Source organism: Mustela nivalis (assembly GCF_964662115.1).
Source record: "Mustela nivalis genome assembly, chromosome: 1".
NCBI classification, from domain to species: Eukaryota; Metazoa; Chordata; class Mammalia; order Carnivora; family Mustelidae; genus Mustela; species Mustela nivalis.
In genome coordinates this window covers 137,649,668-137,666,570 of record NC_139020.1, presented here as the reverse complement: position 1 = coordinate 137,666,570, position 16,903 = coordinate 137,649,668, and the positions used below count along the sequence as shown (strand labels likewise).

At 40.6% G+C, this 16,903-nt stretch overlaps 2 protein-coding genes across 4 annotated transcripts in view; one reads left to right on the top strand and one right to left on the bottom strand.

Moving 5' to 3' along the window:
* Positions 1-33: 33 nt before the first annotated feature.
* RPL15 (ribosomal protein L15) lies at positions 34-3,093 on the bottom strand. Of its 3 annotated transcripts, none has more exons than XM_082686679.1 (4): positions 2,710-3,093; positions 1,868-2,056; positions 1,409-1,545; positions 34-639 (listed from the first exon to the last, which is right to left on the bottom strand). In XM_082686679.1, exons 2-4 carry the CDS (start codon positions 2,037-2,039, stop codon positions 334-336), a joined length of 615 nt encoding a protein of 204 aa, XP_082542805.1. In that variant the 5' UTR covers positions 2,040-2,056; positions 2,710-3,093; the 3' UTR covers positions 34-333. The 3 variants fall into 3 exon arrangements, with proteins under 3 accessions (XP_082542805.1, XP_082542807.1, XP_082542806.1); XM_082686681.1 differs by having other exon boundaries at positions 2,604-2,737; XM_082686680.1 differs by having other exon boundaries at positions 2,272-2,725.
* Positions 2,973-16,903, top strand: part of NKIRAS1 (NFKB inhibitor interacting Ras like 1) — a 29,994-nt gene continuing 16,063 nt past the window's right edge. The window contains exons 1-2 of the mRNA XM_082686699.1: positions 2,973-3,103; positions 9,266-9,378. Coding sequence (XP_082542825.1) covers positions 9,285-9,378 — 94 coding nt within the window. The 5' untranslated portion in view covers positions 2,973-3,103; positions 9,266-9,284. The remainder of the gene's footprint in view (positions 3,104-9,265; positions 9,379-16,903) is intronic.

The window sequence follows — 16,903 nt, the reverse complement described above, 5'->3', positions numbered from 1 at the left end:
TACATGCACCAACAAATCTACATGGCTAGCTTATGCATTCCACTTTTACAGAATTTATTTTATACCTATTATACCAAACAGTATTTTAAACACTGACATATAAACTCCCTAATAAGATAAAGCAAAGACAAAAGTGTTTATCTTATTAAAAACAAGATACACCATCACTTAGTCTTCACACATTATTGCACTTTAACGTTCATAATGTGACAATGCATTCATGGAACAATCTGCAGACAACTAAATTTAACAGACAAATTAAAGAACACTTTTAAGCAGACATGACTGTCCTAAATTGTTTATTAGGTAAGAATTTTACAAACATTACTTTGATTAGCGGTAACGGTGGAGCTGGAGAGTATTGCGTCTTCTCCATGCCGCACGGCGAGAACCACCAATAGTGTGGTGGAACTTGTGACCCTTTCCAAGGCCACGACTCTTTCGGCCTGCAGATGTCAGCCCTCGCATCTCCCTGTGCTTGTGGACTGGTTTGGTGATCCACTGGGTATCAGGATTTCTTCTGATAGCTTTATGGAATGGATCAATGAGGATAACCTCAAAGAATTTGTATGTGGAATCTTCACCAACCCAGTAAGAATTCAAGACTCTTAGAGCCCCGCAGTGACGTCCAGCTCGCTCCTGTAATAGGAAAAAAAGGCTCAAGGTCAGTCTGTTTCCCACAGTAGGAAATTAAGAAAAATCCCCTTTAGTTTACCATACCAGACAAGAAACTCACTAGGACTGTTCACTTAGCTACCTGAATATTTGCTAAGCATCTTCCCAGAGGCCAGGACCCCAAATATGAGTAAGACTTACTACAATAAACACATGAAACATTCTTATTTGAAACCACTGCCTATTATCACCCTCTCCTTGACCAAGGCACAAATGTTAGTAATATCTAACAAAATTTAGGAACCTAGTCCTTTTCTAAGACAACTGAGGGATCAGTGAAGTTTTCATACAAAATCTTAATGAGTGTATTATTTTAGGCTTTGCATGGTCACAATGGTCTCTTTAATATAAAATGTCTTTGTCTTTTCTTTTAAAAATAATAAATTTTCAGTTTACAGAAGGCAACAAACCCTTGTTTGTCAAGCTCTCGGAGAGAGCACAGCTTCATTTACTAACCCAGAAAGACAACTTTCAACTGAACATCGGAAATTAGCCATATGAACAAATGCATAGCTTCTGTACACCTGGGGAGGTATGTTCTTCAAAACAAAGTTCACTTCCCTTCAAAAGCTTAGGTTCCAAGGCTCACACTAACCTTAAAACACGTTCCATTACACACAAGCAAAGACACAATAACAAAGACTATGACTTCGACAGCAACACTTTACAAAGGTCCTCTAACTCTTCTCCACCATTTCCAGATGACTGATACAACTGCTGAAAAATCACTTACCTCTGCAACAGACTGAAGGCTTCGTGCAAACTTGAGCTGATTAACACCATGATGGACAGGCTTGCCGTAGGTAGCACCCTTAGGAACCGGGCGTTTGCGGCCACCACGACGCACACGAATCCGATATATGACATAACCTATACAAACACATTTACAGTGGTCTTATAAAAGCCAGACGGATGAAGACTCATTAACTTGCTACTAACTGCTGCAATGTCGAATGTATTTTGGGCTGTAAGCCAAATACTACATACCTGAAGATAAAATAAATTACCACTTGAGACTTACTCTAAAAACACACATCCCACTGTTTTCCCAAGTACTTTGTGACCCAAGAAGACTAACTTCTCATTCCCACTCTACACGGAGATATTGGAGCCATAGTATCTCGTATAAATACCAGTCTTCTAGCATTTCCCCAGGAAGACCACTTTATCCAAGGATCCAGAGACTACTCACCTTGCTTGGCCTTGTACCCCAGCCTGCGCGCTTTATCGGGCCGGGTTGGGCGGGGGGCCCTGTGGAGCGCAGAGAGCTGGCGGTACTGCCAGCAGCGCACCCTGAGAAGAAAGCGCATTACATCGGACTGCTTCTTCCTCCATAGCTCCTGGATGTACTTGTAAGCGCCCATCTTGGCCTACCTTTGAGCTAAAAAAATATGCATTTAAAATATGAGACGATCGCGTCCGTCCATCTTAGTTCCCCACCAGCCACAAGAAAACCACTGAGGCTGAAAACGGCTCTCCATGAGCTGCAGGAATAGCTGCGCCCCAGGAAAACAGCTCTGTCACCTCTGCGACCCTAGCGCGGAGCAGCGCCAAGAAGGGTCTCGGTACATTTTTGATGAATGAATGGCACCAGACCTGAGCAATGAGGAGGGCCGCTGAATGCGGCAGTCGGTGTCCCCTAGGGCCTGGCCTGCAAAGAAACCTCGCCGATACCATAGGTTAAGGTGCTGCGGCCGTTATCCCCGAAGGATGTCTCGAGGAAAATCCACTACTGCACTCAATCCACAGGCCTCGCTTTAGGACCGTCTAGGCCCGGCCTTCCTTTCCTCAGCTCCATGCTTCCTTTTCATTCACGTTACAGGGCCCGCTCGAATTCGCGCCGCCATCACATCACCACCCCAGCCCGCCTCGGGAGCCGCCTCTCCAAGCCCGCGCAGCCCCGCATCCCGATCGAACTCGCGCCGCACAGGACACAGAAGGAGCTCCAAGGACGCAGGGTCCCTGAGTCTGGATGGCTGAAGCGAACGGAGATGAGCGGCGGATGCAACACCGAATACCAGCAACCCAGCCTACCTGATGGCTGCCGCCCGACGGAAAGGAAAGAGCCTTTCTCCCACAATCCTTTTTGGGCTCCTCCCCCTCAGCGGCGAGCCTCTTTCCGGTGGAAAGCTTCAGGTCTCACGGCCTCATGGGACATGTAGTTCCGGCAGCGAGCCTGGTGGGCGGAGTTCGGCCCGGATTGGACGCAGCCTCCCTTATTATCCCACCCCTCTGGTCCTCAGGATTTGAGTTTAAGACGCAGGGGCTGCTCAAAGAGCGAGAGTCCTTGGTTAGGCCTCGACTGGCCGCGTCCGCATCGGTCTTGTAGGGGAGGAGGCAAGTTGGGGGCGGGGCTCACGTGGCCGAAGCCGGTCGTGGAGCCACTCTGCCGAAGCACCGCGTCTTTGGAGCCTGTGGAGGTGTTAAGGTTTGTGTCTTGAGGTACAGAGAAGAGCTTAACGCGCCGCAGGCTCCTCACCTGGGGAGTCGCGGCGGGTATCCCAGTGCGGCGCTATCTATCCCCCTTATCCCACTAGCTGCACCCCAGCAAGCCAGATAACACGCTCGTGCTGTCAGGGCTTCACGGGTGGGGGCGCGCGCCCCGCCTTCGGGCTTCAGCCTCTGCAGGCTCGGGTTCCGGGGGATTTTACCCTCAAGTAGGGTCGGAGGGTGGGGAACTGGGGGGGGTTAGGGAGGGGTACGCGGGTGGCTCGGCGCCTTTCCATTTTCGTGCCTTTCCTGCCGACTTGGTCCCAGATTTGCTACGTCAGAACCAGTTTTTTTTTTTTTTTTTTTTTTTAAGAAAGGCAAAATATTTTTATGCCAAGACCTGGTTTGCAGGTGCGAGTGTTTGGGGGAAGAAATGCCGAGAAAATGCTGGCGTTTTGGGTTGAGTTATTTTATTGAGAAACATTTAACCAGTTTTTTGCGTCTCCAGAATATTTTCATTTTTGATGCACTCATGTAGTTTACCTTCTAACTTATTAGCGGGGTTTTCCCTTTTTTTCCCCCCTATTTTCCTTTTTTTTCCCCCCTATTTTCCTTTTTTTTTTTTTTTTAATTGTAGCTTTACCATTGCAGGAATCCTCACATGGTTCATTGATTTATTCAGCAAATATTTATGAAATGCCTAATACGTGCCAGATAGTGTCCCAGCTGCTGGGGGATGCAGCAATAGTGAACGCAGAAATTCTAGCTTTCTTGGAAATGGGCAATAAACATAAATAAGATACATATTATGTTCGGTAAAAAGTACTAATGACAAACGTTAAGGGGAGAGAAAGGAGAGTGTTGGTGTGGGGGTGGGGTCAGAATTTTGGATGAAATATTCGGGATTAGTCTTCCTGAGAAATAACGTTTGAGGAAAAACCCGGAAGGATGTGAACCTTGGAGATTTGGGCTGATTTCAGTCAAAAGGAAAATTGCCAAGGCTGTAGTATGCCTTGATTCAAACAGAAACAGCAAGGAGACAGCGTGGCAGGAATGAACCGTAAGGGAAACTAGCAGATAACATGAGAGCGATGGAGGTTCTTAGGTTTTCACACTGCCTGAGATCAGAAACTATTGGAAGATTTTAAGCAGAAGGGTGACTTCTTGTGACTTACATTTTTAAAGGATTATTGGGATTGCAGTTTTGACCCTAGGAAGGGAAAATGTTGAAGCAGAGAGACTAGGAAGTTGTATTAGTTTCTTTTTGCTAATTACAGCAAACTTAATATATCACAAATATGTTGTCTTACACCGGTCAGAAATCAGATTGCTGTGTTCCTTTTAGAGAAGCTAGGGGAGAATCCATTTGCTTGCTTTTTCCACCTTTTTTTTTTTTTTTTAAAGATTTTACTTATTTATATGAGAGGAGGGGGGTAGGCACCAGTGCACGGAGAAGAGCAGAGGGAGAGAGACAAGCCAATTCCACATAGGAGGGCAAAGTGGGTTGAGGGGCCAGTCCAATGATCCTGAGACCATGACCCTAGCCAAAACCAAGAGTGAGATGCTCAACCAACGGAACCACCCAGGTGCCCCTGCTATTCCCAGCATTCTTTGGCTTCTGACCCCTTTGTTCATTTTCAAAGCCAGCAGTATAGCATCTTTGTACTCTCTGTTTCTCTTTCTGACACACTTCTCTCCTTATAAAGATACATGTGATTACACTGGGTCTACCCAGATGATAGTCCAGTATAGTCTCCCCATTTCAAGCGTCATAATTTAATCACAGCTGCAAAGTTCCTGGTACTTTGTAAAATAAAATACTCACAGGTTTTGGGGATTATCACATAGACATCCTTAAGAGACCAGGTGAGAGAAGTTGGTTCCTCTGATCACTTCATTAGTTGACCTGGTAAGTAAGTGGTCCAGTCCTGGATGTGTTCCAAAGGTGGTGGCTTTACTGGTGGATCAGATGTGGGGTATAAAAAGAAAAATGAGTCAATGATTGGCTATAAAAAATTAATTAATTAAAAAAATAAAGGGATGCCTGGCTGGCTCAGTCAGTAGAGCATATGACTTTTTCTTTTTTTAAGGCTTTATTTATTTGACAGTGAGATCACAAGTAGGCAGAGAGGCATGCAGGAGGGGCGGGGAGCAGGCTCCCTGCTGAACAGAGAGCCCAATTCGGGGCTCCATCCCAGGACCCTGGGATCATGACCCGAGCCGAAGGCAGAGGCTTAACCCACTGAGCCACCCAGATGCCTCTAGAGCATGTGACTCTTGATCTCAGGGTCGAGTTTGAACCACATGTTGGGCATAGAGATTACTTTTAAAAAATGACTACAAAGTTGGATGAATCATTTGGAAAGGAGTTCTGGCAATGCAAATAATTTCTGCTAATTCCTTAATTAGTTTTTGCTGTTTTGTTTCTTCATTTGCAGTTTGTAGTTTCTTAGTAGTTTTGTAAGATTTGGATTGGTATTTTCAATTGACTCTGAGATTGCTGAGGGCGGGTATCATTTCTGGTTTTGCCCCCCTAGTTTGTCCCTCATGAGTGGCATTATGGTAAGACCTCAGTGAATATTTAATGAATAAAAGAATGGTAAGCTAGAATCTGCTCATTATATTTTATTATGTGCAGTATTGTTTACAAAACCTTTTAAATGTATGTTTATGTAAAATTATTCATATATGGATAAGTGTTGCACACAGTACCTGCTGTTTGCATAAATACACAGTGTAAAAGTTTTCTCCATGCGAGGCTTCATAATATGATTATAACATCTCTCTGTGATGTTAAGTGTTTCAGTATTAATATTGTTTTAGTAGCATAAAAAAAGTTGTGTTTAACTTATAAAAGAATGATTTCCTTAGAAAAACAGAAGTACTGGCAGTTTCGAGCAGCTGTTTCTGATAGCTCGTTAAAGGGGTTATTGACCAAGCATAGTATTTTCCACAGGAATGGATCAAGTCATGTTTTTATTCTCTAGAAACATTATTGATTAGCCTGGAAAGCAAAGCAATATGCAGTTAAGACTGCATTGGATTTTGCCTGTTAAGGCTGTTCTCTCAAGTCATTTATATCAGATGAGGATTAATAGGTCACAGATTGAATTTTATTGTTCAGCGGTTACTTAGGATAGGGACTGTACTAAGTAGTTCTAACTAGTGCTTTACAGTAAGCACTAACTGGGATGCCTGGGTGGCTCAGTCAGTTAAGTGTCTAACTCTTCAGCCCAGATCTTGATCTCAGGGTTATGAGTTCAAGTCCTGCATTGGGCTCAAAGCTGAGTGTGGAGGCTACTAAAAAACATTAGATACTATTAAAAAAAATTAATACTTTCATTAGCAGGTTGTTAACCTTCAGCTTTAGGTAATTTTGTTTCCCACTTGACAACGACTTAGAACCTAGAGTGTTTCAGCTGTACTTTGATTAATCATATTTATCCTTTCATCTTTGTTTTGTTTTTAATGGTATAAAATATTTAACATGGGTTATTCTGTTTTATCTTGCTTCTTTCCTTATGAAATACCTTAAAATCCTTACCAAGTGTTTGAGTACCCTCTGTTCAATTATTTTTACTGTTTGCCTTTGATGGAGATTCTCTGATAGACTAAAATAACTCCCCCAGTTTATTTATACACACACATACACTAAAAGTAGTGTGTATCTTTAACACACTTCATCTGCTAATCCTATTAGCAGTGAGTGATCGAAGTGTAATTGTAGTATGCCACTTTTAGTTATTTATATAGTTTTTAAAGATCTTATTTATTTATTTGACAGAGAAAGACAGCAAGAGAGGGAACATAAGCAGTGGGAATGGGAGATGGAGAAGTAGGCTTCCCGAGGAGCAGGGAGTCTAGTGCGGGCTCAATCCCAGGACCCTGGGACCATGACCCAGGTTGAAGGCAGACACTTAATGACTGAGCCACCTAGGCGCTGCAGTAATATGCCACTTTTAAAGCAAGTATATTAAGACCACTTCCTAAGAGTGGAGTATTCGATTGGGATTTCTCAGGATTCTGTTGGTTTCAGCATTTTCCCAGTTTGCTGGAGTCCCCAGAACTCATATTTGCCTCTCTTTTATGGGGAGTCTATTGCTGTTAATAATTGGGTTGTTTTTTCCTTTTAACTATCTAGTTCACTTAACTGCAGCATGTACCTGCCCTTTTAAAGCACTTGTGTTTGTTTGAAGATTGATATGACATGTGAAAGGGCCATTTTCTTATTGAACAGGAAAAGAAGAGAAGGTAAGGTATTTAGAAATTCTGCAGGGACTAAGACATTTTCAGGGGATGGGAAATAACAATAAAAAAATTAGAATTTCGATTCCAGTAGCAACCTTTTCTGACAATGGAATTGCTCTATGCTGCCATCATTTTTCTTATCTGACAGATTTCTTTTTTATCCTTTTGGTTGGTGGCATGGTTAAGTGGCAACTTCCTTTAAATTTTAACTATTATCATTAAAAACGCTTTGAAAGAAAGATTCAATGATATCATAAACTTATAGGAGATCACAAAATGCAAAAGGAGTAGAATCCTACAATCAATGAGATGACATTAGATTAATCATAAATTCAGGTGTAGAAAACCTTTTAAAATAGTCCATAGCTGCTGACATGGGAGCTATAATACCATAGATGATCAGTGTGTCACAGAGCTCTCCTCTTACAAATAAAGGCTGAGAATTTTTCTATTGCAGTTATGTTGAAAATATATTTTTAAAAATGGTGCCTGGCTGGATCAGTTGGTAGAGTATGCAACTCTTAATCTCGGGGTCATGAGTTTGAGTCCCACATTAGGCATAGAGATGACTTTAAATATTTAAAAAGTAAATATAATATATATGTATTTGTGTGTGTGTGTATAGGCTCCCCGCTGAGCAGAGAGCCTGATGTGGGACTCGATCTCAGGACCCTGAGCAAATGTATGTCCCTTAAGAGAAGTAGTTCTCATAGAAATAAGTGATAAGTATTCTTGGGACTATTTGGAAGGACCCCAGGCATGCCACCAGAAAATAATGGCTACATTGCATTAAGTGATGATTATTTCTCTACTGGTAAAATGTACTGTACTCCTCTGGCAATGAGTGCTGTGTTACTACTGTGCTGCAATAATGGTAGCAATAAAATTTTTCCTGTCAGCAGGTTGGTGTTGTGGCTAATTTGGGTTATAAAAATTACAGACTTTTGGGGGCACCTGGGTGGTTCAGTCAGTTAAGCATCTGCCATTAGCTCAGGTCATGATCATAGGGTCCAGGGATTCAGCCCCCCATCGGGCTCCCTGCTCAGCGGGGAATCTGCTTCTGCCTTTTCCTCTGCCTGCTGCTCCCCCTTCTTGTTCTCTCTCTCTCTCTTTCTGTCAAATAAGTAAAATCTTTTTTCTTTTTTTAAGACTTTATTTATTTGACAGAGAGATCACAAGTAGGCAGAGAGGCAGGCAGAGAGAGAGGGTGAAGAAGGCCCCCCACCTAGCAGAGAGCCTGATGCGGGGCTCGATCGCAGGACTCTGAGATCATGACCTAATCCGAAGGCAGAGGCTTAACCTACTGAGCCACCCAGGCACCCAATAAATAAAATCTTAAAAAAAAAAAAAAAAAGCATGACTCAAAAAGAAGCAAGAAGAAGAGAGCCTAGTTTTTCACTCTCCTGAGAAAAGACGGATGGCATTAATAGCATTAATGTTTCTCTAAAAAATCATGTCCATTCTCTATCCAAATTTTTGTCTTCATGCCTCCTTAAATTTTTGTTTGAATGTTGGGCTTTTTCCAGGTAAATATTGATGAGCAGGCAGTGTTTTTCAAGAATTTGTTTCATCTAGGATTTGATTTAGATTTCTGTAGACTTAGTGTTGAAATATTCTTTGAAGAAAATGTGTGTGTTTTTTTAAAAGAAACGTATATTTGTATCTACATGTATTCTTGTGCTTATCTAGATTACCTCTGCAAAAATGTGTAAGAAACTGGTAACACTGATCGCTCTAAAGGAGCAAATGGCAGACTAGGAATGGGTTTGGAAGGCTATGCCTTATTGTATATATCCTTTTTTATTTTTGGCATTTCCCCTTGCATATGTATGACTTATTTAAACATAGAAAAAAGGAAACACGGTTGATTCAAACAGTATACAGTTTCACAGATCTTTTATTCTTTTCACAGTGTTATATCCTGAGAGAAGATGGGAAAGGGCTGCAAGGTTGTGGTCTGTGGCTTGTTATCTGTGGGGAAAACAGCAATTTTGGAGCAGCTTCTTTATGGAAATCATACTATTGGTAAGATTATTTTTTTCTAGTTTCTCTGTAGGTTCTGGGAACTGTTCAGGGTCTTTTGTTGGCCATGCTAACCTAAAGATGGGTAATGGTATCAAAAATGAGGTATAATCCATAAGGACTAATGGGTTGAAGTCAACAGAAACTGAAAAGCAGGGGAAGTAGGGGAGAGAAAAAAAATAATATTTGTTATGGAAATTCAGGAGTATTTGCTGTAAGTTACAACAGGTACAAATGTGTATGTGTATATGTAGTTTCCCGTGTATTTATATAATAAATAGTGGCGTTGGAGTCATAGAATCACTGACCTAAGAATACACTGAACAATGATCTATTATTCAAGTTTCAAACAGGACTTTCCAGTTCTGCTATAAAAGTTTGAAAAATGGAAGAAACTCTTATTTGCTCTAATATGACCTAATTTTGTGAATGGATTATCACATTCATTTTTCCATTCATTGAGTTAAATAATTAGTAAATACTTGCGGTATGATACAGGCTGTAATGAGACCTTTTGAAAGTGCAGAATTGAAGTAGACCATATCTCTGTCTTTTTAAGGAGATCATCGTTTAGTAAGGAATATAGACATTACAGGTTAGAATGAAATGAGGTTTGTTAGATAAGTGGAACCATGGATCTTCAAAGTATTTATCTCTAGCAAGTAGCTCAGAGCACATTTCTTTTATTGACCCATCTTGATGGGTCTTGATGATCTTTTATTGACCCGTCTTCTCTTCCAGCTTCCCAAAATAATAGTTAACAATTTTGGTTAAATCCATATTTGGTTTTTATTATGATGCCAGTGCCTGCAGTTCTCAAACTTTTTGAGAATTTTTGGTTTCAGAATCCCCCTGTCACAAACACTGCACTATGGTTTCTCTGCACCCCCCCCTTTTTTTTCTCTTTTAGAGACGGGGAAAGGGGCAAAGGGAGAGGGAGAGACAAAATCTTAAGCTGGTTCCAGGTGGTGCTCCATCTCGCAACTCTAGGATCATGACCCGAGCCAAAAATCAGGAGTCAGATGCTTAACTGACTGAGCCACCCAGAGCCCCCGCACTATTGATTCTTTTTTTTTTTTTTTTTTAAGATTTTATTTATTTCTTTGACAGAGATCACAAGTAGGCAGAGAGGTAGGCAGAGAGAGAGAGGAGGAAGCAGGCTCCCTGCTGAGCAGAGAGCCCGATGCGGGACTCGATCCCAGGACTCTGAGATCATGACCTGAGCCGAAGGCAGCGGCTTAACCCACTGAGCCACCCAGGTGCCCCGCACTATTGATTCTTAATTTTTTTTACCTCCCAATTCTAATTTATGCCTGTGCAAAAATAAATTATGTCCAGGGGATAAAATCTCTTTATCTTCTTAAAATTCCAAACAGGTTTTGTTTATGTAGGCTTTATCATTCAATATTTTTACTGTGTTAGAAGTTAAAACTGAGGAATTTTTAAAAATACTCATTTATTGCTTAATAAACCTGTTATATGCTAAGATAACATTTTTATGAAAAGTAATTATATTTTCAAAGAAGTGAGAGAATGAGCATTGATTTACATTTTAAAAAATCTAATGTTCAGCTTACTATAAGGCAGCCGGATTATCATATCTACTTGCTTTTGTATTTAATCAGTTGTGGTATATTTTTTTTAGTTGAAATATATGAAGAAAACCTGCCTCACACAGATAAATCATTGGAAGAAGTAGAAGTATGTTATAGCCTTTCCAGATAATTGTCAGTATTCTTTGCTATTTCACTAAAACTCAACAAGTGATGTTTACTTAAAGCTTATTGGAAACCACGTTAGTAAACTTTTCCTACTCTATTGATCTATCTTGAACTATAAATGGCATTTTTACCCAGTACTGGTTTTTAAACATCATGAATTGGTCATTTGAAAAATACTGGCTCACTGAGATAAGCAGATCTTCCAAATAATATTTATTAATGTCATCACCAATCTTACCAGTATTAAGAAGCTATCAAGTTCGTGGTGATGGGTACAATTCTTATTTTCACTCAGAAGCTCAAATTTTATCATTGACAACAAATATTGTCAGTTATATTTCTCAAAAATGATAAGCTCCCCTTATTCATTTTTAGAAAACATCTATCAAATACCCCAAATAACATAGTTTTCCTGTCCTTCTTTAAAAAAAAAATTGGCTAGTTCAATCTGCAACTCAAACACAAGAGCTTTTCCTCCAATTACCACAATTCATCATGCAGAATACTTTATGCATTAATGACACAGAATATTTAAAAATGTAAATGTGTATACTCAAGATTTGAGATTTAATAAAATATGTAAATTTTTACTGATTTGTCAAGGACATTCTTTTTTTTGTTTTTTTTTTTAAGATTTTATTTATTTATTTGACAGAGAGAGAGATCACAAATAGGCAGAGAGGCATGCAGAGAGAGGGGGAAGCAGGCTCCCCGCTGAGCAGAGAGCCTGATGTGGGACTCCATCTCAGGACCCTGAGATCATGACCTGAGCCAAAGGCAGAGGCTTAACCCATTGAGCCACCCAGGTGCCCCTGTCAAGAACATTCTTATATTGGCTTTTTCCCCCCCAAATGGCAAGTATGAGGTGGTGAAGAATGCTACTACTAATAAATACAGTTGGTACTCTGCCTTGATTTGTCCTAATGCACCAGCAGATTTACCCACCATTGTTTTCACATCATCAGTGCAAATGTCAACACAGTGGAAAAGACAAATGTCTCTGATCATTATGAAAATATTTTGGTGCATATGGATTCCCTGAAAGGAGACACTGAGGGATCTTTAGACCACACTTTAAAAACTGCTGGTGCATGTAAATTTTCTCAGTGATCAATAGTTTGTACTATGATTGTTTCTTTTCTTTATTTTTATTTTTCTGGAGGCTGATATTTGCTTTGTCATCTCTTTAGTTTTATTCTTTTGCTAATTCTTCCACATGTACACATGGTTCTCAGTTTTTACAAAGTCAGCTACATCAAATACCTCCACCTTTGGAGATTATCCTTCCAGGAGTTAGTGATTCTCTTATGTTAGCTTATTACACAGCTATCACTATGGAACTTTTCTTTACCTTTCTTCCTGGGTTTGAGTTAGTTTGTTTTTTGTTGTTGTTTGTTTGTTTGTTTTCCTTTTTTAAAAATTTATTTAGGGACACCTGGGTAGCTCAGTCAGTTAAATATCTGCCTTCGGCTCGTGTCATGATCCCAGGATCCTGGGATGAGTCCTGCATTGGGCTCCTTGCTCAGCAGGGAGCCTGCTTCTCCCCCTGCCTGCTGCTCCCCCAGCATGGCATTCCCCCCTGTTTGTATTCTTGTTCTCTCTCTCTCTCTCTCTCTTTTTCTCTGGCAAATAAATAAAATCCTTAAAAATATATATTTATTTATTTTTTAAAAAGATTTATTTATACGAGGGGAAAGGGCAGAAGGAGAGGGAGAGAGAGAATCCCAAGCAGACTCTGCACTGAGCGTGGAGCCTGCCGTGGGGCTGGATCCTGCAACCCTGAGAATATGAACTGAGCCCAAACCAAGAGTCAGCTGCTTAACCAGCTAAGCCATCCAGGAACCCCTGAGTCCTGTGTCTTAGATCTCTTATCTTTTTTGGGTTTACACCCTCTTGGTGGAACATATCTTACAGGACTTTTTGTCAGTTGAAGAGGTTGTACAGGAGTGGAGCATCAAGGTGATGACAGTTGTTAAAGTGCCCTCTATGCCTGCTACTATGGTACTATTTTGGTACTACTATGCCAGTAGTAATCCTGGAGCTTCTGAATAGTGGTATTTTCTATTTTTCCTGTGATTTCTTGTACCTCTGTGTTAGGGTGTGTTTTCTGGATCTGAAGTCTTCATCTCTCTATGAGTATGTGATAATTTTGATGGAGGGCTTACTCAAATAGTTACCTGAAGAAATGTGCATGACACATTTTTTTTGAGCCATCATATATATTTTTTAATCTATTTATTTGACAGACTGAGATCACAAGCAGGTAGAGAGGCAGGCAGAGAGGTGGAGGGGAAAGCAGGCTCCCTGCTGAGCAGAGAGCCCAACGCAGGGCTTGATCCCAAGACCCCGGGATCATGACCTGAGCCAAAGGCAGAGGCTTTAACCCACTGAGCCACCCAGGCACCCCAGCCTTCATGTTTGAAAATGTCTCTTACTCTCAAAATTAGAATTTTGAAGGGTATAGAATTCTAGATTGAGAATAATTTCCTTTCAGAATTTTGCAAGCATTGCTCCATTATCATCTTTTCTTTTTTTATTATAAAATTCATCAAATTCATCAACATAGAAAAGTGCATAAAACATATTAATGGCTTAATGAATAATTATAAAACAATCCTTTGTGTAATCTCCATACAGGTCAAAAAGTAGAATAGAGAGTACTCCAGTAGCTGCCATATTTCTCTCTCCAATCACAACTCAGCCTTTCCCTTAACTTTTAGTTAATCATTTCCTTTTCTTTGTAGTTTTCCCATTTATATATGTATCACTAAATGATACAGTTTACTTTTGCCTGTTACTGATTTTATGTCAGTGGAATCATTCTGTATAAATTCTTCAGTTTCTGGCTTCTTTTGCTTAACATTATATTTGTAAGATATTGTATTGTTAGTACTGATCTGTATTGTTGAAGGTAGCTATGGTTTAATTTTCATAAGGGCTTGGGGCATCTGTGTGGCTCAGATGGTTGGGCGTCTACCTTCAGCTCAGGTCATGATCTCCAGGTCTTGGGATTGAGCCCCACATCGGGCTTCCAGTTCAGTGGGGAGTCTGGTTCTGCTTCTCCCCTTGTTCCTGCTCTATTTCACTGTCTCTCTCAAATGAATAAATAAAATACTTAAAAATTTTCTTTCATGAAAGCTTATGGTATTCTATTATATGAGTATACCTCAATTTATTACTTCTTTTTTTAATGTATTTTTTAATTAATTTTTAAATTTTTTTTTATAAACATATAATGTATTTTTATCCCCAGGGGTACAGGTCTGTGAATCGCCAGATTTACATACTTCACAGCACTCACCATAGCACATACCCTCCCCAATGTCCATCATCCCACCCCCCTCTCCCGACCCCCCTCCCACCAGCAACCCTCAGTTTGTTTTGTGTGATTAAAAGTCACTTATGGTTTGTCTCCCTCCCGATCCCATCTTGTTTCATTTATTCTTTTCCTACCCCCCAAGCCCCCCACGTTTCATCTCCACTTCCTCATATCAGGGAGATCATATGATAGTTGTCCTTCTCTGATTGACTTATTTCGCTAAGCATAATACCCTCTAGTTCCATCCACATTGTTAGCAAATGGCAAGATTTCATTTCTTTTGATGGCTGCGTAGTATTCCATTGTGTATATATACCACATCTCCTTTATCCATTCATCTGTTGATGGGCTTCTAGGTTCTTTCCGTAGTTTGGCTATTGTATCACTTCTCTTTTGATGAACATTTTGATTAATTCCAGTTTGGGCTATTAGAAATAATGAACAACCTTGTACATTTAGCCCAGCTATTATATGGACAATTTCTTTTTTTTTTCTTTTTAAGATTTTATTTCTTTATTTGAGAGAGAGGTGGAGAGTGCATGCACAGGTGTGTGAGGTGGGTGGGGGGATGGGGCTCAAAGAGGAAGGGAGAGGGACAAGCAGATTCTGTGCTGAGTGTGTGCAGAGCTGAACCATGGGTTTGATCTTTCAACCCTGAGATCCTGACCAGAGCCGAAATCAAGAGTCAGCTGCGTAATGGCCTGAGCCACCCAGGCGCCCCATATGTGGACAATTTCTGGGTTATATATGTAGGAGTGAAATTGCTGGTTCAGAGAGGATGAGTTTTTTCAATTTTACCAGATTCTCTTTTTGCTTCCAGTGTTGCTTTTGAGAAGCCATTATGATTCTTGATGGTTTGGATGTGGAAGCTTTTGTAGGTTCTTTTCTTTGTCCTTAGTGTTCTGCAGTTTCACAGTGGTGTATCAAATTAGTTTTCATCTGTGATAGTGGGCACTCAGTGGGCTCTTTCAATATGGAAATGGATGTTCTTCAGTTCTGAATTGTTTTCTTGAGGCTTTCCCTCTTCTGTGTTCCTGTTCTCTTTCTGGAACTTTCTTTTGAGAGGACTAGTCCTCTAATTTTTGAATTTCACTTCTGTTTTTAATCTCTCACTATTTTGTTTCACTTTCTGAGTTTTTCTCATCTTTATATTCTAGCCCTTCTCTTGAGTTTTCATTTCTTAGTACCCTGTTCTTACTTCATGGGTGCCCTATCTTATCCCTTCTAGTAAATATTTTGTAGTGTTTTGTTTTCTTTGCATAGTCTTTTCCCTTTAAGGTGCTTTTTTCTGATTTTTGGTCTCTTTTCCTCAACTATCTGGTAATCCTTGGTTATCTGTTCATAATTAGGAATGGGAAACTGAAAAGCTAATTGAAAGCTCTAAGAGTGAAATTAGGATTTATGACTTGGAGTTTCACCGTAAGGTGATCCAGTAGAGCATTTGTTGAAGGAACACTGGATATTAGTATGTTTAGGAATTTTCCTTTTTCACTGGCCAGGTTCTTCCGCCTAAAGAGTAAGGACCTTGCTCCAACTTGAAACCTTCAGGAAAGGATTTGACATTCTAGATGCCATTAAGAGCATTTACGATTCATGGGAACAGGTCAAAATGTCAACATTAATAGGAGTTGGAAGAAGTTGATTCCAGCCCTCATGGATGCTTTTGAGGGGCTCAAGACCAGTGGGGGAAGTAACTTCAGATGTGGGAGAATTAGCAAGAGAACTAGAATTAGAAGTGGAGCAAGCCTGAAGATGTGGCTGAATTGCTGCAATCTCATGATAAAACTTTAACAGATGAGAATTTGCTACTTATGAATGAGCAAAGAAAGTGGTTTCTTGAGATAGAATCTATTTCTGTGATAATGTTGTGAAGACTGTTGAAATAACAAAAAAGGATTCAGAGTATCACATAAACTGATCTAATAAAAGCAGCATCAAGGGGGTGTCTGGCTGGCTCAGTTGGAAGAGTGTGTGACTCTTGATCTGTGGGTTTGAGCCCCATATTGGGTATAGAGAGTACTAAAAAAATTAAATTTAAAAAAGGCAGCAAGGTATGAGGGGATTGACTCCAGTTTGTCTCTTCTTTTTAAGTAAGCTCTCTATGCCCAGTGTGGGAGCTTGAACTCCTGGACCTGAGACCAAGAGCTGCATGCCCTACCAACTGAGCCAGCCAGGTGCCCCAGATTGACTCCCAGTTTTTGAAAGAAGTTCTGCTGTGGGTTAAAATGCTATCAGAGGGGCACCTGGGTGGCTCAGTGGTTAAGCCTCTGCCTTCAACTCAGGTTATGATCTCGGGGTCCTGGGATCGAAGCCCACATCGGGCTCTCTGCTCAGTGGGGAGCCTGCTTCCTCCTCTCTCTCTCTGCTTGCCTCTCTGCCTACTTGTGATCTCTCTCTCTCTCTGTCAAATAAATAAATAAAATCTTTTAAAAATGCTATCAAAGCATCACATGCTACAGAGAAATTCTTTGTGAAAGGAAGAGTCATT

Bases quoted from the DNA above. Each gene is read 5' to 3' on its own strand.
- RPL15 (XM_082686679.1), bottom strand. From the start codon at position 2,039: ATGGGCGCTTACAAGTACATCCAGGAGCTATGGAGGAAGAAGCAGTCC. The intron at 1,546-1,867 runs GTGAGTAGTCTC...GTGTTTGTATAG, and splicing joins GGGGTACAAGGCCAAGCAAG to GTTATGTCATATATCGGATT. The intron at 640-1,408 runs GTAAGTGATTTT...TTCCTATTACAG, and splicing joins GCCTTCAGTCTGTTGCAGAG to GAGCGAGCTGGACGTCACTG.